General features: G+C 45.0%; 1 protein-coding gene across 11 annotated transcripts in view; it reads left to right on the top strand.

Annotated features, from left to right (window-relative positions):
* The window catches only part of LOC128346393 (uncharacterized), a 231,906-nt gene that overhangs the window by 15,121 nt on the left and 191,883 nt on the right, over positions 1 to 24,902 (top strand). For 6 of the 11 annotated variants that reach the window (XR_008316941.1, XR_008316942.1, XM_053299646.1 and 3 more), the window contains one exon: positions 12,621 to 12,739. Coding sequence is in view for 9 of the 11 variants with exons in the window: in XM_053299640.1 (XP_053155615.1) it covers positions 12,621 to 12,739 (119 nt within the window). In the remaining 2 variants the exon portion in view is untranslated. Of the gene's footprint in view, positions 1 to 4,079; positions 4,171 to 8,172; positions 8,302 to 9,572; positions 9,650 to 12,620; positions 12,740 to 19,036; positions 19,138 to 24,902 lie in introns of those variants that run through there. The other 5 variants (XM_053299642.1, XM_053299644.1, XM_053299648.1 and 2 more) reach the window with 4 other exon arrangements.

The following is a 24,902-nucleotide window of genomic DNA, read 5'->3' as shown; positions in this document are numbered from 1 at the left end:
GATTCAAGGGGGATGTGGCACACACTAACTCCCTCACAACTCTGAACAACTCCACTGGACGTGAAGTTGAGGGTATGTTACAGGCAGAAAAGAATCACTTCTTTGTCGCACGTATCACCTGAGCATAGATCTTCAAATGTGCTCTATGTAATAATCTGTCGGATTTGAGTTGAATCTTTCGCCACTTGCACTCTAGTCGTCTACCTTGCTGCTTCAGCCCCTGTAGTTCTTCCATATTCCAAGGGGCCAGTTTTGAAGTGGGTCGGAGAGGACACTTAGGAGTGATCATATCCACTGCCCTGGTGAGTTTGTTGTTCCAATTCTCCACCAGGGTGTCGACAGAGTCACTGGCAGAGCCAACACTAAATCCCTCCAAGGCTTCTTGGAATGCTATTGGATCAAATAACCTTCTCAGGTAGACCATCCTAATGGGTCCCTCGCCCCTGCGGAGGTGGGACGTGATCATGAGTCCAACCTTAACCAGGTGGTGGTCCGTCCATTACAATGGAGAAATCACATGAGTCCCCACCCACAGAATACCACCCTGTTTAGGCCAGCAATGTGTCTCAGTCCGTGAGATCACCCTGTCCAGCTCCGCTCCCTCTTCCCAAGTGATGGCCTCTCCCTCTCAGGAGGGAGTGGAGCTGGACGGAACTCACCACCCCCCATCCCGGATCGAAGGTAACAGGGGAAACTCTCCCCTCCTGGTCCCCCCACCCTCCCTGCAGCTGCCACTCCTGGGCCCATCCCACCTCCCCGCCAGGTAAACATCTCCTTAAAGGGGAACTCTCCCTGACCCCCCTCCCCACAGCTAGTGCCACCATCGTGCAGTGTTGCAGACCAGGCCTGATTTATACACCAAATATGCTCATTAGCTAGTATACAAAATTAGGTCTGGCCCTCAATGTCATCAAGTTCTTTATATGGTGACCCGTGTGTGATCTGGGCGCAAGAGGAAAGGAGATTGAACCACTCCTGCAAGGGTTCAATGGGCTTTATTGAACATAAAAGGCTTAACAACAACCTAGCAAAGCAGAATTGCTAACAGTATTAAAACAGAACATCTAGCCAGCACCAATATTTTCCACCCAGTGTGCCTAATTAGCTTATGTGCGTGCAATTAAATCTTCCTAGGTCTAATACCTTTCGAATATAGGCAGAAAAGAAAAGGTGGGGGAAGGCTGCGGGCTGATAAGGTTTTGGGGGAGATCAGAGATTAGTAGATGGGAAGAAGGGGGGGGGGAGGAGAAGGGAGCCGGGAAAGGATGGAGGGAATTCCCAAGGCTTGTAACGGAGCAGCATAATTACCAGGATCAGAGGCTGGAGAGAGACGGATCACTTCAGCTGAAGGGGTGAGGCGCTGGCGGAGACAGGAGTTGTGCAGTTGTTTCAGATCATAGCTGAGAGCTCTATGGCTGGGGAGCCTTGACTTCTCACTGCGCAGTGAGAGTCATAGCTTCTGAGCACGGGCAGAGTTCCTGCTTAGCCCCTGCGGCTGTGCAGCAAACTCTGGGAAAGTGTGTGAGCAAATCTTGTTGTAGGCACAAGAATGCTAGCGTGTGAGCAGAATGCCCGTAGGCACAGAACTGCTCGCTCTCTGTCTCAAAAAGCCTCATTCTTATAGTCATCCTCTCTTTGATCCTTGAATAGGATCTATCCAAAAATCTCCTCTTTTCCTGTATGTCCAAAAAGGTGTCAACTTCCTGCCACCTTCTCAACAAAATCTTAATTATTCAGGATATCAGCTAGTCCAGAGATATCTTTGGATTTCATCTCTGTAAACTGCGTGCGCTCAGGAAGGGAGGGGTGGGGAAATCTGCATCTTAAGATGCTGCAAATTACATCTTGGCAGTCTGGTCCCCAGAAGGTGTGAAAAATTCAGAGTTAGTAATGGAATTGTGGAATTGGTCCCATTTGGTGTGGGACAATCATTCCACTATTTCTTATGTACCTTTATCCAGTGTTTTGCTTGTAATTGAAAACAAGAGAATATTTAGAGGAACATACATGTGTGTGAGACCTGTAGCATTAGTGAGGTGAGAATTAAAGTCTACAAGCATTATCTCTGTATTCATTTGGCTATATTGAATTTCTATAGACAGCAATTGAGCTTAATCACTTGGGCCTTGCAGGGCCATCACTGACAATGGAAGGAGGAACTTAACAGGTCTGGTAAACCCGTCCATAGCCACCTTGGTAGCCAGTGGTATTAGCATATTAGCATAGGATTGCAGCATTCAGCATTCAGACCTGGCTCCATTGTTCCCTTGCATATCCCATTTTAACAACACAATGCCAGGTTCCTCCTCTCTTCGCAGAGCAGGGAACAACATGCCAGAGTTCAGGTTTGATTTCATTTCTTGATATAAAATGAAATCAGATACAGGCCTGTATTCCGGGCCTATATTTCACATACTTCTGAGTTGGTACCTCTGGTTATGATGGGTTATGACCGTCCACAACAGCAGCTGCGTTTGTTTTTAAATAGTGTGCAAAAGGGGGAACTTTATCCTAACACTCCCCCCATCACGACCGGGGGCGGGGCTCTGAAACCCTTCAGTTCTGGGTTCCCAAATGACCTGGGTGTGCCACTGTATCTAAGGATGGCCCAATAAAAAGTATCATGCTTCAGACTTAAATTGCACCAGGTAGGGCTGCTGTTTACATCTTTTATAGACAATTCTATTTTGGAAGCTCTGTCCATGATGAGTAGAAGGCATAGTACAGATAATTTCTCTTCATATGTTTTGTGAAGGCACAATTGTGTCTCTAAGCTAAACACTCTTCCAACTAGGTAAAAGTGTGCCGTCAAGTCGATTTCGACTCCTGGCGCCCACAGAGCCCTTTGGTTTTCTTTGGTAGAATACAGAATGGGTTTGCCATTGCCTCCTCCCACACAGTATGAGATGATGCCTTTCAGTATCTTCCTACATCACTGCTGCCTAATATAGTACCAGTGGGGATTCAAACCAGCAACCTTCTGCTTGTTAGTCAAGAATTTCCCCACTGTGCCACTTAAGGTGTACACTTCCAACTAGTCCTGCCATATACATAACAACTTGGTTTTTTTGTTTTTTTAGGTGAACTGGTTGGAGTAAGTTTTTAAAAACTAGATTATTCATAGGGGTGTTAGTTTACTAATCTAACTCTGAGAATTTGAATTTAAATCAGTTTTGAGTTAAGCTGAGGCAAGTTTGTGAGAGCTTTCCAGTCTCTAATAGGGAGCTTTAATAATCATTAGTCATTAGGGACTAGATTTCAAACTCCTGTATTTAATCATTAAAATAAAACGATGGCACCAGAGGCCAATGTTTATCCTTTGTAATAAGCATCGAGATGTTGAATACTAGCATGGTAAATGACTGGACTATCTGTAATGTGCCATGTTAAAAGATGGCTACTGTAGTGCCAGAGTTCATTAGGTTTTAGCCCTGGGACTTGTTTTGCAAGTGCTAGAAAATGAGAAATCATCATAAAAAGAGTGAATCTGATCATATTCAAAGTGCATTTTCAGACACATGTAGAATTATGAAAAAAAAGCTTTCAGGTCAGATGATGCTACTAGAGAAAGCTTGACCCTGACTTCATATGTTGTTAATTTTCTGACTAATGAGTTATCTTGTCTCAACAGTTAATTATGTTACATTAAATACTGATTTTGTGATTCTCTTCATAAATAATTGGGAGAAGGCAGAGTTCTTTTGAAGGGCTTGGGTTTTTCCTTTGTGCTCAGGGAGCAACTATTTCCACCCTGCATCTATTTGTTCAGTTTCCATCTTGCGCACTTCAACACAGCCCTCTTCTAATCAGCTCACCTAAGCAACCTCAGTTGCTCTGGGAGAAAGAGAGCAGAGAGCATCTGTGTTTACTCTTTCTGTACTCCCTCTGTGGGTGGACAAGCCCTGACAACGTCCACCCAATGACAAGAGTGGAAGATGTTTTTCCTGGATACAGCAAGTGTATAATAATCTTAAAGGAGACAGAGGAGGTGAGTGCATTAGTGCTTTCTTTATCACCTCCCGCCTTCTTGAGATTTGACTGCCTTTTAAAAACTACTGCACTTGATCTTTTGTTTCAAGGTGTGTACCAGGAAGGGTTGCCAGAATATGATTTGAAAATTGTCTCAGAGTCCTCAGATTCCTCGCATTTGAGAACTACTCCAACTTGAAGGTAGGAAGGCGTTTCAGCTACGTCCTGCACATTTCTTCCTCCACAAGCACCATAAGCCATTTCACCTTAGCAGCAGCCACATTGCTCAGCGATTTTCCTTTCTCATCTCGGGCCACAACAACCTGAGGCCCATCTGCTGTTTCTCATGCCTAAGTTAGTTTAAAGGGGTGCAGAGATTTCCCCACTCACTGCTCTCTTAAAATAAAAACACCTCAGCTGTTTCCCCCAGCAGCATTGCCAGAGGACAGAAGCAACCCACAAGCAAACTGAGAAGAAAGGAAGAAGGAAAGCAACCCCCTTCTCCTCACTCTGCTTCTGTAGATCATACTTCTGCAGGAAGTTTTTCACACGGGGCTTTTAAAGCCCTTTAACTTGCATCTCTTCCGGAAGGGAGGGGGTGCATTCACATATCAGCTAGATTTACCCCAAAGTCCCTGCGAGTTATCGGGGAGCAGTTCACACACAATTCAGGTTTTTCACTGCGTGTTAGTGTAGCCTGATTTATATGTGGGGTAAAATTTCCACTTTTTGCATCTATTTTTTGGGACAACTGAGTTTGCAGTAAAGCCTCCCAGTAAACTCGCAGTAAAGCCTGCTGTGTCTAAAAGAAAAACCTGTATTTATTTTAAACAGAAAATCAGGGGAGCAGGAGAGCAAAAGCCATCCTTTCCAGCCATCCAGAACTTTCTCTGACTCCGTTTCTTTCTTGAGACGTTTAGACCACACAGAGGCACTCTTACCCCCGGATCTTGGGGCCCCAGTCCGTGGCCTCCAAGGTTCAGGGGGGCTCCAAAGGCCCAGGGGGGTTCTCCTGCTGCCACCCCCCCACTGCTGCCCTGTGGTGCCAAAGAAGCCAAACAATGGCGCTGAAAATGTCCGTGATTCTAAGTATATGCTTTATATACCACCCTTCCAAACCGGCTCAGGGTGGTTGTACTGGCTGCCGATATGTTTCCAGGCAAATTACAAAGTCTTGATTATTACCTATAAAGCCCTGAATGGCTTTGGTCTGGGTTACCAGAGAACACCTTTCTCTGCAAGATCCCCACCACTCATTAAGATCATCAGGAGGGGTCCGACTTAGGATGTCACCGGTTCATCTGGTGGAAACCTGGGATTGGGCCTTCTCAGTTGTCACCCTGAGTTGTGGAACACACTCCTCATAGATTTTATTTATTTATTTATAAAGTGTGACTTGTCCCCCTAGCTAAGCAGGGTCCACCCTGGTTGCATTTGAATGGGAGACCACATGTGAGCACTCTAAGATATTCCCCTCAGGGGATGGAGCCGCTCTGGAAAGAGAAGAAGTTTCCAAGTTCCCTCCCTGGCATCTCCAAAATAGGGCTGAGAGAGACTCCTGCCTGCAACCTTGGAGGAGTCGCTGCCAGTCTGTGCAGACAATACTGAGCTAGATATACCAACGGTCTGACTCAGTATATGGTAGCTTCCTATGTTCCTATGTAAAGGCTCTGGGCGGTGCACAACAAGTTTAAAAAGACATAAAAACAAACACTATTTAAAACACACTGCTTAAAACAATATAAACACAATTTTAAAACAATACAAAACCATTTAAAACCAATTAAAATACTTTAAAACAATTTATATGAAGGCCTTCAGGAGAGCCTTACAGGCTCACCTTTTTAGCCTGGCTTTTAATGATAGCTAGTTTTAATTTAAATTTTAATCTGCTTTAAATGTTTTTTTAAATTTTAATTATTTTATTATGTGTGTTTTATTTTAATGTAAACTGTGCCACTTTAGGAAGGGTGGTATATAAATCGAAAATAAATAAATAACGTTAAATGCATGTACAATCTGTATATAGTGTACACATGTACAGTTACTCATACAAGCTGAATGCACGTACAGCAGTACACTTCCTATCTGTACCATCTATTTCAGGAGCCTGTACCCAGGTCTACTTTTAAAATGAATGCATGTACATTCACACAAAAATATGTATACAATGCCTGAATGCATGTACAACAGGATTTACAGGGCTTAGTAGAATTCCCAAGAGAGAAGAGAGGGAGAGCAGTGGAGGAGGCTGTGGGCCCTGGCAAAGGAGGTGGCCAGCGGGCAAAAATGACGGGGAATAGATTGGGGCGGAAGGGGGGGGGGAGAACGGTGAGGAGAGACTAGCGGCGCAGATGCTGTGTGTCAGTTCAGCTAGTAGTGTAGTATTGAGGTTAAGACTGTGGACTGGAAAGTTCTGGGTTCAAATCCCACCCCCAGTTTGTCTCAATCTCACTCCCAGTCTGTGCTATGTGGACAATAATGCTGATTGGCCTTGCATAGTTGTTGGGAAATTAGCGGGAAAGCGTATGTGATGGGAGCTGCTGAATAAATGCTTAACCAGATTACCCATGACAAGCAGAGTGATGAGTCAGGCAATATCTAGGTAAAGGGACAATCCAAGACTCTGTCCAAATAGCCAGCATGTTGTAGTGGTTAGAGTGCCGAACTAGGACCGGGGAGACCCGAGTTCAAATCCCCATTCAACCATGATACTTGCTGGGTGACTCTGGGCCAATTACTTCTCTTTCAGCCTAATCTACTTCACAAGGTTGTTGTGAGGAGAAAACCTAAGTATGTAGTACACCACTCTGGGCTCCTTGGAGGAAGAGCGGCATATAAAATGCAAAATAGATAGATGATAGATAGATAGCTTATCCTTACTTAGTGAGGGACAAGCTTTTTCATGCATACATGACCATTTTACACACACACACACACACACACACACACACACACACACACACACGCATAAGTGGCATAGTAATGTAACAAATGGAGGCTGTTCTCAGGAGCAGCCAAGACCAGGCTAAGGCAGCCAAGCCCAGGTGGCAAACCCACCTATGAAGCCTGCTGGTTAGCCGAGGTTAAGGGCACAAGTGTACCCTTAACTTGGGCTAACGTAGCCCTGCACAACATAAGGCCTGGGGGCCAGATTCGGCCCATGGGGACATTTTTGATGGCCCAGGTAGACAGCAGGAGCCCCAAAATTTGGCATTTGTGTGGGGCTGGAAAGGTGCCCACTGATTGAGCAAGGAAAGGGCTTATTTTCTGTCCACTATTCTTGGTTAAATGCAGCCCATGGGGAGAGAGAAGGACACAACTAACTAGTAATTGCTTTAATATTTATCTTTATAATTTAATTTTACTGCAATAATCAGTGCACTGAAAATTGACTTTGGCCCCCCCATTCATCCTCATGGTTGTTTCTGGCCCCCTGGAACATTTGAGTTGTGCACCCCTGTAAACGGCTCATGTGCAGGTGGTGGCCACTCCCAGCCTGTGCTGGCACAGGATTGGGCTCCCGCCCATAGCTGGGAGAATCCATACAATGCACTAGTGCATTGTTTGATCTCCAGGGGCTGGGATGCATCATCCCAGCCTCAAGAACTCAACGCTGCAGGCATGTAGTGCTGCTCCTCTGGGAGTGCAGTTCACACTTCCAAGAGACGAACTTGGTTGTTGGCGGGGGCGGGGGGGGGGAAGAGGCGAATTAAAAGCAGCCTTCCCCCTGCACCTGCTCTTGGTGATCATGAGAACCACTCTATTGTGAGCCATGATTCTCCTTGTCCAGATGTATACAGAAGACTGCATACAAAGTGGCTGACTTGGATATCATTTTAAAGTATTGTATTAGCAAAGCTAGAGATTAAGTTTGGAAAGCACACTAGGTAGAGAGCCAAATGGATGCAGTTGAATGGTATTAGCCAGCCATCGGATGACAGCGATAAGCTTCCTTGGAACATTTGAAACTGAACAGTGCACCTGAAGGACTGAAATCTTTTCTCTGAAGGTACTGGAGGGTGGAACCATTTTAGTTCTTGAAAATGCAATTTCCCGACATTCACGAAAGGTGAACTTGTTGAAATCCTGTAGTAGCACGGAGAAGATACATGGTCTAATAGAAGACACGGTTTCTCTCACTCTTTGATAAGGGTAGTTCAGTATTCAGTGTCTGTGACAAGATTTACTTAAATATTTCAGGCTGTAGGGTTTTTTGGACGATGGGAATGTATGCAAGTCATTTTCACAAGAATGATGGTCGGATATTAACAAAAGTTACAGATCCTTCTCAAGCCAACTGGATTGCAATCCATGCAGAGACCTGTAAAAGTAAGAGCCTCAACTTTTTAAGCATCAGCTGCTTGCTGAGTGAGTGACTCACTCACACCCTAAGCTTCTCCCTTTGCTTCTGAAGGATAAGGTGCTATTTCTGTCCACTTCACTAATTGCTGAACATTTCCTTAATCCTTTTTATGGTATAACATTTTTGTGCTTAAAATAAGACTTAGAGAAGCAGGCTTAGAGAAGCTCCTTTAGCCTTTATAAAACCATAAGCTAGGTTTAATTGAAGCTGCCATAGGTATTATATTAATGCTGTAGTTTTAATAACCAGTTGGATATATATATCCACAGTACATACTGTTTAAGCCAGCCTCTAGTCCGAGGGAAATATAGGAATTGTAGTTCTGTGAGAGGAAATTTCTAATGATTCTCAGCACCTCACCAAACTAAAATTCCTAGAATTCTTTAGGAGAAGCCATGGCACTTGGAGAAAATAAATTCACTATAGGTTGTAGGTAGGGGACCAATTACTCACTGACTTACCTCCCCTCCCACCCCACTTCCTCAGTTATCTGACTGAGGAGCCCTGCTTGTGAGCCCTGAGAAGGCTGCCCCTTTCCCACTATAGGGATCATGAAGCCCATGGGGTTAGGGAGCAATGCAGCTGCAGATCTGGAGTAGCAAAGAGGTCCCTTTCCTTCCCCTCCAGACCCCAGAAGTAAGAAGCTAGCATAAGGGGAAAGGATCCCTGTCGCTTAACTCCTGGGAACAAAGTAACAATGATAAAGTTAAAATTGTTATTGAGCAGGATCAGAGATGGGTCAACATCTAAGAGAAATAAACAGGTGGTGTTGCCAACCACCCCACCTCTGCAGGGACCCTCTGCCTTTGGGAGTTCATGACAGTCAGCAGAACAGCAACTGTTGTTGGGAGTCAGGCTTCATCTGTTGCATAACTCTGTCATGGTGCTTACAAAGCTGTGAGGATGTGCCTGGAATGAGTAGGCTGGCAACTTCACAGAGAAATGACTTGGTCAGGAACAAGCCAGGCTAGCAAATAATATATTTATGTAACTTGCTTAAGAACAGAGTTGAGCCAAAATCACTTGTCTCATTTTGTGTTCTTTTTCACAAGTGTTGAGAAGTGCTTCCCATCTTTAGTGATTTTTGGCATTTGTTGTTAACACATAATTTCAGTGCTGTTTTTCTTGACACAGATGGTTGCCTTTGCCCTCACATTCCTCTGTTTCATTGGTCCACATCACTATTTAATTATGTTACTTGACAATAAAGTACTTTTCTCAATGATGTCACAGCTTACATCTGACTGACAACATGGCTGTTCATAACAACAACAACAAAAAAGGTCACCACAATGAGTGGAGTGAGTCAGCACTGTACGTAAAGCTAGCATTTCAGAAACAACAAAGTAGCATGTTAATGTTTTGGTGATATGCAATGAATGCACCACTGAGAGACCTTAAAGGCCAAGTTGAAGACAGATCATCCTGGAGAGAATCTATCTATGTGATCTCTACAAGTCGACACAGACTTGACGGCACTTAATGAATCAATCAATCAATTAATTATCTGTATTTAATCAACTAAATTTTTTAACTGATTAGGAGCCCCGAATAAATATGCTCCTTCTTTGGTATTAAATATAGACAAACTTCACATCTAATTTATATTATTTTAATTTCAGTCAGTGAAATGGTTTCTGAATCCAGAAGGTAGATTTAGTCTTATTTTTATTCTGCTTCTCCAAAAAGACATAAGCAGCCTGCCACCAAGGTTTAATTTTGCACCAGCCTTTCCTGAGGCTGATTTCCCAATGGGCAGAATTTAGTAATAAAACAAGCTAAGACCCCTGTAGGTGAAAAATGGAAGGCAACATTCTATGTCAAAGACATTCCTGCCATAGGGTTACTTTTATTTTTTAGTCTGCACCAGAAATCTCTCAAGCAAATAACAGGTAAGGCTTCAGTGACTCAGAAACTCCATTTTAAGCCAGTGTTAGAGCAATCACTCTCTTCATGCAGCTGCATTGGAATTTTCCTGGCCTTGACCAAAACACCTAGGTTACCGACATAATGCGATTTCATAAACTTTGATAATATTGGTGGCTGCTTCTGTAGAAACTCTTGTTGCTTTTGGACATTTTGCTTTCCCCTTGAGCAGGGTTTCTATATAAAAGATTAGCAATAAAACTAAACCTTTTGTTTTTTTTAAAGTGATACCGCGAGCACAGAGTCACATTAATGACAATGCTGGTTACGAAGGGCTAAAGTAGCAGGCGGACATCTGTAAATTTAGATGAGGAGAGAAAGTTCAGCTGACCATGGCTGACACCCACATCCTATCTGTAGCTGTAATCATATGCAAAAGAATACTTGAATTAAGTTCTGCACTTGTTTGAGCTGAAGGCTTGTATATCCTTTCACTTGAAAAGAAACAAACTCAGTTTATAGCTAAAGCTTTAGAAAATAAGAAGTTATGGTATGGACTAATCTGTCTATTTTCACTATATTCTTAAATGATAATTATCATCTTCACATGTTAACCCATTTCCACCTCCAACATTCATGCATCTGCCATCTTGAATTTGGATAGATGACATTATCACAAAGTTCGCCATTGAGGAGTCCTTTTGTAGGGTCATCCCTAGGTGGGGTGTGGGGCTGGGGGCGAATCATCATGTGTGGGGCCTCACTGCCTCAGCCACCGCTGCTACGCCTCCCAGAACACATGGCAGCAGGGCCAGCTGCCACGCCACTGGGAGCCGAGGTGGTGTGCGGGCAGCCTTGCTGAGTGGAACAGGCTGCTTGCCGCTCACTGGCCACCACCACTCCCCAGCACACATGGCAGCGGCTGGGCCAGCTGCTGCACCGCCAGGAGCTGAGGCGAGTGCATGGGCAACCTCGCCAAGTGGAGGAGGCTGCTTGCCACTCACTGGCCACCACCACCATGCCCCCCCAACGTGGAGCCCGGGACGATCGCACCGATCACCCTGCCCTAAGGATGGGCCTGTCCCTATGTGTCACAACAGCTATACTAAATTTGATCCAAATTGCTTCCCACTTCTGCTTCACATATTCACATGTCCACCATCTAGAATTGGGGTGGGTGACATCATCACAAACTACACCATTGAGGTATTCCTATGTGTTACAACAACTATCAAATTAGGTCCAAATTGGACCGGTCATTGATAGAAACATGGACACGCACCACGGACATGGACACACGGAGCTGGGTCATCTCAAAAGCTTACTTTTTAAAAAAAAGTAGATTAACAATCCAGCATGCATTTTCTGCCCTTCAGCATAAGATATTTAATAGACAAAGAGGCTATTTTCATGCACGGCTAAAATTGGAAGCTCAGCTCAATTTTAGCCATGTGTGAGAACCAACGGGAGCTGCATGGCCCCCTGTGGTGGCTTGGCGGCAAACCTTCCTAGGTAGCCCTCCTCTTAATCTGGGTTTCAGGTGCGAGGACACCCCCAAAGAGGGTTAAGTGATTGTGTGTCAGTGTGGTGCAGCTTTGCACCACACCGACTCATGAGTAGCCCCCTGATAGGGAGGGGGCTACAACAAGCCTCCTGGTGTCAGGAGGCTCCTCAGAAGGCACCGTGCACTTGTGCGGTGCTTTCAGGGACTTTTTTTGGGGGGAGGCCCCCAAACCCTGCTGTTTGCACTGGCTCCATGACTGAGTCGGCAATTGTCTGGGTGGCCAATCTGGCCACCCAGGGATGACTAACTGATCGTCTGTGGGGTGAGCAGCTCAAACCCGCTCTCTCCACAATCCCCCATTTGGGAGGCAATCATACAATGGGTTTATGCTGATGTGGAATCTACACCATGCAGTAATTCCAAACAGGAACAGAAGTAAAAGGTCTATACAATAGACAAGTAATACTAGTAGAACTGTTTTGGAAGACATTAGAGTAGTGTAGACAAAATCTGCTCCCTCTGAGTGGTGAATGAGGAACACAACCAACCATGCAGAGAAACTTTAGCTCCATTAATATTGTCTTTATAGCATGAGAGATGCTTTGGGTCCCACACTGCTCTGTGGATTACTTCTCATGCCATTGTTGACCCTCTGTGGTTTCAGAAAGGGATCTTTCCCAGCCCTACATGAAGATGCATGCAAAATATGTGCACATCTACTGAGCTACAGCAGCATTACTGAAGGCTTTATTGTGTTCACCTTAATACTATAAATCTTCTTGGGAGAGGTGGGTGAGCATAAGGGACAAAATGGAAAAAAGGGGGGGGAAACCCAACTCTGCATCAAGGAACACTGGGCTTATTCAATAAGCCCCTGACGTCTCCCATGTTCTGAAGTATTCTTTTTCTGGACAGTGACAATACCAGGGGCACAAAGATGCTGGAGCTGCTTCCTTATGCTGGAGCCAAACGGGAAGGGGAACTTGCCTCAGATGCGACTCCTGCAGCAGACCAAGAGTCTTTTGGGCCAGAAGGTAAAACAGCCATGGCCTGGTGTATTTCCAAGTCTGTCCTGCAACAGGCAGTAGCATGAACAAGCCTCCTGGTCCTGAGGGAGGGTCACATGGCCCCAGATCCCCACAGCCCCCGCCGGCTCCATGACGGAGCCGGCAGTCATGTGGGCGGCCGATCCAGCCTCCCAGGGCTGCCAGCGTGCTTGTCTGTGGGGAGAGCAGGCTAAGCCAGCTCTCCCCACTAACCCAATCCAGGCAAGTCTCACTGATAGTGAGACTCTCCTCATTCCCTCTCCTACTCTGTAATGCTTAGTTTAACTTGCACATCCTACCGACATCAGGAGGTGGGGTATTTCTTTGCCCTTGTCTACAGCAGTGTTTAGAGTCGGGCCAGGGAAACACAGCACAAGAATGTCAGGAGAGGAGAGAAACTGAACTAGATATTCAAGAAAAGGAGCTCAGCATGCTTTTGATAGCAGTCCCATATTCTTTTTAACATGCCTGCAGGGTGGCTTTTGTGGGGTCTTAACCAAGTGGTCTTTCCTCTAGGCATTGATCAAATCTAGAGCAACTCAGTTTCAGCAACACTACATCATGGTAGTACAGTGCTTTCAGTCCATTCACTGGGTCCTGACACAATTCTATTGGCTGCAAAGGGACCCATAAAAACTAGGTTGACAAGACCTAGTTTCAAACCCATGGGAAATCAGTGTTTTGACACCCACCCACCCACCCACCCCACACCTCAGTATTACTAGGAAACATTTGTCCCAATAAACAAAGAGGCTTGGGGTTAGGACCAGGGAAATTGGTTTTTATAGGTCCTAATAAAAAACAGCATAATGGTTTATAGCTAGATGAAGAATGCTCACAGCTAGCAATTGTCAATTGACCTTCCCTGGAATTGTTCCACTGATTTTAATAACTCGCTATAAATGGTAAAATCTCTTCCCTTATTAAAATAAGACAAGTAGGGTAGGCTATTATGGTAACATTCTTAATTATTACTACTTAATTATTCTTAAGATATGAAAGTCTCACTGGGAGAATCAGTCCTTCTCAAGTCCTTTGAAGTATCAGGGTTTGAATATTATGATACAAAATAAGAAACTTTGTCCATTGTTGGAAGGCTAGCACTTCAACTAGATTTCAAAGGCAGTTGAATTAACCCACAGCAAAAGTTTATAAAACCAGGTTTTTAGGATACATTATTTTACAAACGGAAGAACCATTTCACCATAAGAACTGTGATTTGTCCACCTAACCCAGAGATTGGTGGAATCTGATAAGAGTTGGGTAGGCAACTAGAGCGCAAGTGGAGGAGAACTCAGTTCGAATCAGAAAGGATTCAGCATGTGACCCATTTGAAGGCTTATGTGGCGGCAGTGTGCGCAGCAAAAAAGAGATTCTGTCTGCGCGCATTGTGGCTGCAGGTTCACGCTCAGCGGAGCTATCCCGGGTTGTGAGGAGTTTGGTTTCTGCTCCTTCTACTTCCAATCAGTCCCCAGAGTTGCTCTGCTGTGATGCCTTTAGCGGGTTCTTTGTGAATAAGATCTCCTGTATTCGGGCCGACTTGGACTCCATTGTTTCTGCAAGGTCTATGGAGGAGGTGTCCAGCAATCTCTCTTGCAGTATTAGATTGGATCAGTTTCAATCTGTGACTCCTGAGGATCTGGACAAGCTGCTTGGGGCAGTGCGGTCTACCACCTGTTCTCTGGATCCTTGCCCGACTTGGCTGCTTCTATCTAGCCGGGAGATTGTTGGAGGTGGCCTAGTTAATATTGTAAATGCATCACTGAGGGAGGGTAGGGTGCCCCCCTGCCTGAAGGAGGCAATGGTTAGACCACTCTTAAAGAAGCCTTCCCTGGACCCCTTAACGATGGACAGGCCAATCTCCAATCTCCCTTGGTTGGGCAAGGTGATTGAGAGGGTGGTGGCTGACCAGCTCCAGGCAGTCTTGGGGAAAACTGATTATCTAGACCCATTTCAAACTGGCTTTAGAGCTGGCTATGGGGTTGAGTCTGCCTTGGCTGGCCTGATGGATGACCTTTACTGGGGAATCGACAGAGGGAGTGTGACTCTGCTGGTTTTTCTTGATCTCTCGGCGGCGTTCGCTACCATCGACCATGGTATCCTTCTGGATTGCCTGGGGGAGTTGGGGATAGGGGGCACTGCTTTGCAGTGGTTCCGTTCCTGTCTCTCAGGTAGATTCCAGATGGTGGAGCTTGGTGACAGTTGCTCCTCAAAACAGGAGCTGTTATATGGAGTCCCTCAGGGCTCCATTCTCTCACCAATGCTTTTTAACATCTACATGAAACCGCTGGGTGAGGTCATCAGGAGGTTTGGTGCTGGGTGTTATCAGTATGCTGATGACACCAAATCTACTTCTCCTTTTCATCTTCAGGAAATGGCACTCATTCTCTAAATGCCTGCCTACAGGCAGTAATGGGCTGGATGAGGGAGAACAAATTGAAGCTGAATCCAAGCAAGATAGAGGTGCTCATTGTGTGGGCTCAGAATATGAGGGGTGAGTTAGATCTTCCTGTGCTGGATGGGGTTACATTCCTCCAGAAGGAGCAGGTGCGCAGCTTGAGAGTACTCCTGGACCCAGACCTCACCCTAGTATCTCAGGTGGAGGCCATGGCCAGCAGTGCTTTCTATCAGCTTCGGCTGATTCGACAGCTGCACCCATTCCTTGAAGAGGATGACCTCAAAAGAGTGGTGCATCAGCTGGTAACCTCCCGGCTTGACTATTGCAAAGCGCTCTATGTGGGGCTGCCTTTGTACGTAGTCCGGAAACTTCAGTTAGTTCAGAATGCAGCAGCCAGATTGGTCTCTGGGGCAACCCAGAGAGACCATATGATGCCTGTTTTGAAACAGTTACACTGGCTGCCAATATGTTTTCGGGCAAAATACAAAGTGCTGGTAATTACCTTTAAAGCCCTGAATGGCTTGGGTCCGAGATATTTTAGAGAGTGCCTTCTTTTACATGATCCTCACCACACATTAAGGTCATCTGAGGAGGTCCGTCTCCAGTTACCACTGGCTCGTTTGGTGGCGACTCAGAGGCGGGCCTTCTCTGTAGCTGCTCCCGGGGTGTGGAATGCACTCTCAGCAGAAATCCATAATCTTAATTCCTTACTGACCTTCAAGAGAGCCCTTAAAACCCATCTGTTTGGCCTGGCCTTTTAGGGTTTTTAATTAGTTTTAATTGTTTTAATGTTAACCTGGTTTTCAGGGTTATAATTGTTCTGATAGTTTAATTGTTTTTTAAGATGTTTTTAAATTGGTGTTCATATTTGTATTTCTGTTTTAATTGTTTTTAATGATTTCTCTTTTTAATTGTAAACCGTCCTGAGCTATTTCGGAAGGGCGGTATAAAAATTGAATGAATGAATGAATGAATGAATGAATGAATGAATAAATAAATAAATAAATAAATAAATAAATAAATAAATAAATAAAGAGTTTGAAGATGTAAATTGAATAAATAAATAAATAAATAAATAGTTTGAAAATGAAGAAAGCAGTTCCAGTTCACAAGAGGAAGCGCTCAGTTTTATTTTGCAGATAGATGATCAAGTGAACAATACATAGGCACATAGGAAGCTGCCATATACTGAGTCAGACCATTGGTCTATCTAGCTCAGTACTGTCTACACAGACTGGCAGCGGCTCCTCCAAGGTTACAGGCAGGAATCTCTCTCACCCCTATCTTGGAGGTGCCAGGGAGGGAACTTGGAACCTAGATGCTGTTCCCAGAGCGGCTCCATTCCCTGAAGGGAATATCTTACAGTGTTCACACTTCTAGTCTCCCATTCATATGCAACCAGGGCGGACCTGCTTAGCTAAGGGTACAAATCATGCTTGCTAGCACAAGACCAGTCCAGAATTCACTGCAAGCTCTACATAACCCCAGATTGGATGAGAGAGCTAAACTATGTGACAATACAACATTTGGGCTACACTAGCGTACCATGAACTCCTATAGCCACAACCATAAACTCCTTCCATGGGTGGGCAATGGGTGCGGGTAGGTAGAACTTCCCAGGGGCCTGGATGTGATCCTGGGGCATCTGGTTTGTCTATTCAAGTGCACACACTCCCTTCAGGTGAGGCTAGACAGGGCCAGCTGGCTGTGTGTGTAGCAAGGTTCACTCACCCAAAGGTGTCAGGGTTCAGGTACAGCAGCAAACTGAAGAGAACGGGCACACAAGTTACAGGCAAGGGCTGCAAGGCACAGCTGAGACTGAGGGAACCAGGGCTCTGATAAGACGGTGAGTGGAGCAGCAAAGTAGTCAGCAGGGTGTGGTTACCATGTACGAGGTTACAGGAGACAGGCCAGGAACTAGGGAGCTGGGACTACAAGTCAAGGCTTCAAGGGAAAAGGCTGCAGACTGTGGGCTGGAAGCGTCTCTCAAAGGCAGCTGTCAAACCAGCAAGATTCAGCTCTGAAATGGCAGTTTATATAGCTAGGCAAGAACCAGACTCTTCTTGCCTAGCCAAAGCAGGTTCTACTCTTGAACTGTCTTCAGCGTCGGCTTACTCCTCCTCCTAAGTTGACCACTCTCAAGAACAAACCGTGACCAAATTGTGACCATGCACTTGCTCGCCTGTGCTGAGCTTCTTCCCAAGTACAGCACCATCTCTTTTCCTGGCAGCTGGGGTGTAAGCCTGGGGGGTTCAAGAGGTGCTGATTATCCCCCCGCCCCGCTCTGAGAGAGGCTGGGGCTTCAGCTCCAGGGAATAGCATGGAATCCATAGGAGGAGCCAGCTCAGATGATGCTTCTTCATTGGCTGGAATGGAGGGACCAGGTGGTGCAGGTGTTGCTGGAGTCTGGGGGAAGCATGCTCTCACCTGGAGAAGTGTGTAATGGAGCTTCTCCTTGGATTCCCTGTTGCAGGGTTTCTGAAAGACAGGGCTCTGAAATGGCCTCTTCTCCTTTGGAGAGGAGCTTGTCTCAGGTCCTGAGTCAGGACTGATTCTGACACACTTGCTGTTCCCTAATCTACAACCTTTGGGAGCACCCATAAAACAGGAATGGACTTTTTAGATGGCATCAACAGTTCCATTTAGATGGCCAGTATTACAATTGACCTTATTAATAAAAATAAACACAAATGGTGGGTTGTTGTTTTTTAAAGATAGAGTGAAAAGAAGAATGCAAACCATGTAAAATGCAGCACATCTGCTAGTTGCTGCAGATTATGGTGTCTCTTAATGGGAGGCATTTCTCATTAGTGCAGATGCATTTACTGCAGATATATTTCAAAGGAAAGAAAGCACAAATTACAAACACCATTTTCCTGTCGAGGTACATTTTTTAGCATTGTTAAACAGAATGCTTTGCCTATGGAACATTTACTCTTCATTGCTCTGCAGCTAATAAGGAAACAAGCTTGATATTCATGACAATAAATTGAAATCCTTATTCCCCTAGTGTGTCTTTAATAGTGTTTTGGAAACCTATCTGGTTTTTAATTAGAGTCTGAGGAATTTATAATTGCTTTGCTGACTGTGAAGCCAAGAGGTTGTCTCTTTCTAGAGAGAAAGAAAAGCTCCAGAGCTGAGCAGCCTAAGAGCCACCCTACAAATGGAAACAAAAATATATCTGAAATAATACAGTTGCACCTTTTCATGAGTTCACAGTTCCATGAATCTGCCACAAATCAAGGTCATACAGAAGTGCAACAGTGCTTCGAAACTGTGAGAGGAAGAGAGCTGGTCTTGTGGTAGCAAGCATGACTTGTCCCCTTAAGCTAAGCAGGATCTGCCCTGGTTGCATACAAAAGGGAGACTAGAAGTGTGAGCGCTGTAAGATATTCCCCTTAGGGGATGGAGCCACTCTGGGAAGAGCATCTAGGCTCCAAGTTCCTTCCCTGGCATCTCCAAGATAGGGCTGAGAGAGATTCCTGCCTGCAACCTTGGAGAAGCCACTGCCAGTCTGTGTAGACAATACTGAGCGAGATGGACCTATGGTCTGATTCGGTATATGGCAGCTTCCTATGCTCCTATGTTGAGAGGCAACATTTTATACAGGCAGACCAAGATGTTTGGGCCTCAAGCGGGGGTCAGCATTATCAAGGAACTTCCACAACATACATATGTTCTGTACAAGGGTAACCACACGGGCAGGGAATACAGGTGAGTGCCTGCCCTCCCCAGCAAGGTTGTGTGAAAGACCTCATTGTGTGTGTGTTTGCATGCATGTGTGCAGAGGTGCACCTAGGTAATTTTGGAGCCAAACCAAAAGGCCTTTGGAGCCGCCCGCCCCCCGCAACCCGCTGCAAGTTAAGCATCATTTTTTTAACATGTAGGTTCTTGAGGGCACAAACCACATCAGCCAGGACAGTTTAAAGATGATATGGGATCCCCCAGGAGGTGTGGAGGCCCCGGACTTTGGCCCCGAAGTCCAAGGGTAAGAGCGCCTCTGCACATGTGTTCGTTAGACTATATATGGCATGGCAAATGGAACGCCATCGCTATCAGTCTGTGATCGCTGTCAGTCTGTGGGGAAAGGCAGGAGAGCTCTTGTCTTCCCCCTAGTCCTTAGGTCGTGTGCCCGACCTTGTGTAGACACCAGCAGCAACCACTGCAGGGATGCTATGCTGGGTTCAGAGAGGAATAGTTGCTCTCCCCCTGCTAATTATAAGAGGTTCATCACTTTAAAAGGTGCCTCTGTACTCAGCAGGGGTTAACATAATCATATGTGTGTGTCTGTGTCTGTGTCTGTGTCTGTGTACAGAAATGAACAGAAGACACCTTTAATAAACATGTGTGTACACACAAACACCTTTAACAAAGGTGTCTTCTGTTCATTTCAAATTCATGTTGTGAGTGTTGCATGATAGAAATAAAGATGCCCCCTTTAACAAAGGACACACAAGAAGGGAGGGCACTATACCAGTGCAAGCGATAAGCCAACCATCTTTATTCCTGTCAGGCAACACTCACAACATGAATGTTGCTCCATATTACCAGTTTGCTGCCAACATTTCAGCAGAGAGCAACATGTGCAATGGAATAAAAGGATGTGAGACCTCCATGGTTACACATTTCAACCAACCATAGATTAGAGCAGGATTATTTCAGCCTGCATGACATGGCTACTCAGGGGAGGAAAGCTGGTCTTGTGGTAGCAAGCATGAATTGTCCCCTGTGCTAAGCAGGGTCCATCCTGGTTTGCATTTGAATGGGAGACTATATGTGTAAGTACTGTAAAATATTCCCCTCAGGGGATGGGGCCACTCTGGGAAGAGCACCTGCCTGCTTGCATGCAGAAGGTTCCAAGTTCCCTCCCTGGCATCTCCAAGATAGGACTGAGAGAGACTCCTGCCTGCAGTCTGTGCAGATAATACTGAGCTAGATGGACCGATGGTCTGACTCAGTATAAAGCAGCTTCCTATGTTTCTATACCGATGTACTGCCATTTTTCTATGATCATTCTCCAGTTTGAGAGTCTGCAAAATCTGATTTCTTCCTTTGTACATGTATTACTTTGTTACCCAGATGACCCTAGGGAGATACAGCAGCCTTCCTGGCCTGGCTAATGGCTCAACACTTGAATTCTTAATTCATAGCAACTTGCATTGAAAAGAATGGAAGCCTCATCTTAGAATAAGCTTTGCTACTTGGCTTTTTATGAAGACTGTCTTTGTCATCTCGTTGACCTCTAAGATATTGATTGGTCTACATCAGAAGAAATGGGGTAGTCACCCTTTCCCAAGCTTGAACGCTTTCTCCATTAAAGAGCCAACCTTCTGCTTCCCGTTAGTCTGTCTCCTAGATGTGTCTTTGGAGATTGTCTTTTGACTCCTCAAATTCTTATTAGCTCATGCAAGTATCTACATATATCTGGGAGTTTTATATATTTGTTCTTTTATGTTTTGAACAGAGATCAGATTACTGAGATCTTTTGAAATTTTGCTTTACAATGGAACTCTTCTCACGATCGATGAGAAGAGCTCCAGAGCGGTCTGTGGGGAAGGTGGGTTTAGCCTACCTTCCCCGCAGACTATCTCCTGCTATTCTCTGGGCAGTGGATCGCCTGCCCAGACGAGCAGCGGCTCGCCCAGCAGTTCCAGGGGTGGGGTGGATGCCAGGACGCACCACCTCGCATCTCCCCACCCCCAGGAATCCCAATAATGTGGTGCGTTACTGGGATTCCCCTCCTCCCCAAGGGTGCCAGCCACGGCTGCAAGCAGCTGCAGCTGACACACGATTTTTAAAAATGAGGTTAAGGCAGTGCTTGCTCCCTTAACCTCATTTTAGCAGGAGGCTACTTAGGCGGGCTTGCCGCTGAGTAGCTACTGGGATCGGGTGCGATCCTGGTGGTTCACACGAGTGTGCAAAACCAGACTGGTCTCCCTTAGCCCGGTTTTGCACACTTGTGTGTGAATGGCCTCAATATGTGGTAAGTGAAACTACAGCCCTATGGTGCATGTAACATGTAAATCTGGCCTGGAAACTAAGCCTCCTTATCTCTAGATTTTAATCAATTAATATAGGATTGAGTCATTTATTTCTATTGAATGTTCAGAAAACATTCGGTTTTTTAAATAGGATCCATTCACCCACGTGTCCTGTGCTAACTGAGCAAAGAGACACCTTTTAAAGTGGCTGGTCTCATATTTAGCAGGAGAAAAACTGTCCAGCCCCCACGCAGCATTCCAACAGTGGCTGTTGTTGGTGTCTACCTTATGATTATTTTTAGTTAGTGAGCGCTTTGTGGACAAGGGACTCTCTTATTTATTCTTTGAGAACTTTTGTTGAAAAGCAACATAAATATTCGTCGTCGTCGTCGTCATAGTAGTAGTAGTGTGCCCAGCAGGTTTTTTTTTAAAAAATACATCTATAAAGGAAAGAGTTCTTATCTCTGAATGATCATATGCCTGGTTCACACAAACTTGAAAACAGTATCAGCATCAGTTCTCTTTCCCTGCTGTTCTTCCCTGTTCTCCATGCTAAAGAAGCAGGGTGAAGGTGATTAGGAGCTCTGGTGCCTTAAGCAGATTGCTGGGAAGCAGTAGAAGCCACAGCCAGACTCATGTTCCATAAAGAAGCAGAAATGAAATGGAGAATATCCCCCAAAGGGGAAACATGTGGGGAGAGCAGTTTTTCAGATCTGAAGGTGCAATGGGGAAGCAGCTGGAGGCAGGGAACTGACTGCAGAGGGCAACACGTGTGAAGCAGTCAAATTAGCTTTCAGTTCCAATTCAGGAAAGGGAAGGACATCCATCATCATTCTCTCCTATTGTTATGCAATCGGCCTCAACAACTGGAGTGGAAAATGTATTTGGAAGGGAGAGTGAGTGCTGTAGTGATAATAACTCGAGGTAGGGCGTAACGTGTTCCACAGGTGGTTGCTTGCTAAGAACCCTAGCTAAAAATATAAACTTAAAATTTCTTATGTGCCATTACATTGTCCTTGTTGCATTATTTCCCTGTCTCCTATGCCACTAAAGTTCGCAGTAGCAAATATTACAAGGGCTGTGTGTTGAACTTGAATAATGGTGCCCGTGGTGGCACAAATGTAACTTTCCTGCATATGTGAACTCTGGACTGAGCTTGGTAAAGTGTCCTATAATAATGTCTGTGTTGGATGAAAGCAAAGACAGTAAGCAGTGTGGCAAGGATTGGTGAAATGTGGCGCACACATAAAATATTAAATTCCTGGTTGGAAAATAATGGAATCTGAGATATTATTTAGTGCAACAGGCTGTATTTATATATGGATTCCAACACACATGTTGTAATTCTCTACAGACTGAAAGAGTAAGTTAACCACCACATGTTTATATTCTGAAATACATTTGTTAGAGGAGGAAGAGACATTAATTGGCAAGCCTAGAAATAATTATGTTTGGAAGGCAGTTATTATTGACTGCCTGGTGCTTCATATATGGTTAACATATTTAATTAAAGGAAGCAAAGAGGCACGACATAGTTCTTGTTTAAAGTTTGATTCTAGTGCTCCCTCCTGTGGCAAGGGGAATGCATGCACTGTATGATATGCAAACCATAATGGGTGTAACTGTTGGAGGCATTTTAAAATTATTTTACTTAGGTGAGGTTGGCAGACTTTTTACAGCTGCAGAATATCTGGGGAAATTGCTCACGACTTTCCATGAACCGGGAAAAACAGAGAGATTAATTAGAGTGTAGCTTTCCTGGAATAGGGGCTGGTCTTTTTTGTTGTTTTGTTTTTTGCTGCTATTCTGCAAAGCACATCATAGTCATATATTGATGGTGCTATAAAACTCCATAGTAAGGTTTTTAATTGTTTGTTATATGTGCAGCATAACAAACATTGGCTGACATCCAGACTAATGTTGTATATGTAAAAATACAACACTTTTAGCACACATTTTAGTTTTTTGTTGTATGTGTACAACAGCAAACATTGGCTGACATCCAGACTAACATTGAACACAGAATGGAGAAGGGGTGATTTTTGCCTGTTTCCCCGTATCTTTTCAAAGATTGAGAGGCATCATGCCTCTAAGGCTAGAGGTGACCCACAGCGATCCAACTAGTAGCCATTGATAGACCTGTCCTCCATGAATTTGTCTCAGCCCCTTTTAAAGCCATCCGAGTTGGTGGCCATCACCACATCCCATGGCAAATAATTCCATAGATTAATTATGTGCTGGGTGAAAAAGTACTTCCTCTTGTTGGTCCTAAATTTCCCGACCTTCAGTTTCATGGGGTGACCCCTGGTTCTAGTGTTGTGAGAGAAGGAGAAAAATTTCTCTCTGACCACCCTCTCCACTCTATCCATAATTTTATACACCTCGATCATGTCTCCCCTTAGTTGCCTCTTTTCCAAGGCAAAGAGCCCCAAATGCTGTAGCCTAGCCTCATAAGGAAGGTGATCTAGGCCCCTGATCATCTTGGTTGCCCTTTTCTGCATCTTCTCCAGTTCTACAATATCCTTCTTAAGATATAATAACCAAAGCTGTACTCAGGTTTGGGTTTCACTACCCAAACGTTTGAACCCGGGGAACTGCAGTTAAGAGGGGAAATAGACCTGTAGTTTCCCTCCCCTAACTGCAGTTGTTGCCTTTGGATTGTATTGAGTTACACCACCAATAACTGCCTTTGGCGACACCTCCATTATGTCCGATACAGGTTTTCCTCAAACCGGAGCTGAGGGAGGAAGCTCCTCCCACGCTCCAGCTCCTGTTGGTCTTTGGGCCCTCCAGGAAAGGAAGAAGCCCACACAGCCAGCTGACTGCAGTCAGTGAGACTGTATTATCCCTGAACTCTGGAGTGTCCCTGAATCGCTGGATTGGAGTGTGTGTGTGTGTGTGTGTGTGTGTGTGTGTGTGTGTGTGTGAGAGAGAGAGAGAGAGAGAGAGAGATGTTGTCTCCACATCTGTAGAAGGATGAGGCTGAGTGCCAGTTAACTGGGCAAATATGGTGCCATCAAAAATTGATGGCACAGCATAGGCACCTTGGCACACTTGCCCACCTGACCTTTGATAGAGCAGGATTCATCATTGCAAGGGGGATGAATAGGAATTTTCTTCCTCTTCTCATTCCTGAATTGGCCTCCAGATGGGAGCTTTCTTTCACCTGTTCTTTTTTGTTGTGTCATATGGGTGAAATATTTGATTGCATTCAACCTCATGTATTTTCCTGCAAATGGCATGTCCACTGAGATGGCTGGAAGGAAAGACACAGGGAACATTGGTGAGTATCAGAGGGTAAGAGGAGGCTAACCCAAACTAACTTGCTTGAGGGGTTTACTGGCTTCAGGAGATCTGGGGCAGGAAGACACCCTGATGACCCAAATGCCCATGTCTCTGCTGATCTGACTCTTGGAGCCAGTGTGGGGTCCCCCATCAAAGGCAAGCTGCAGCAGATGAATTTTCTTACCTCTCACTTTCGTAGTAACTTGACCTGCACTGAGACAGGAGAAGTTTGCTTAATTAATTGTTGAGTTGCAGATCAGACATGCGAAAGAATGGCTCACATTTCAATCCATTTAGCACATCCTCCTAGGCTGTGCTTCATTCATTCTTCATTTCTAGGCTTCTGTGGGCAATGAAGTACTGGTCCCAGAAAAGACTTGGAAAAACTGGAAAGATCTTTGAGACATAAAATATAGGGATATCATTAATTGAGAGGTTGATTTTAAGGAGGGTGAATCTCATCTCATCGTAGTTTGTAATAGTTTTC

Source organism: Hemicordylus capensis, chromosome 2, assembly GCF_027244095.1.
Source record: "Hemicordylus capensis ecotype Gifberg chromosome 2, rHemCap1.1.pri, whole genome shotgun sequence".
Classification (NCBI taxonomy): domain Eukaryota; kingdom Metazoa; phylum Chordata; class Lepidosauria; order Squamata; family Cordylidae; genus Hemicordylus; species Hemicordylus capensis.
This window is presented reverse-complemented; position numbering and strand designations above follow the sequence as displayed.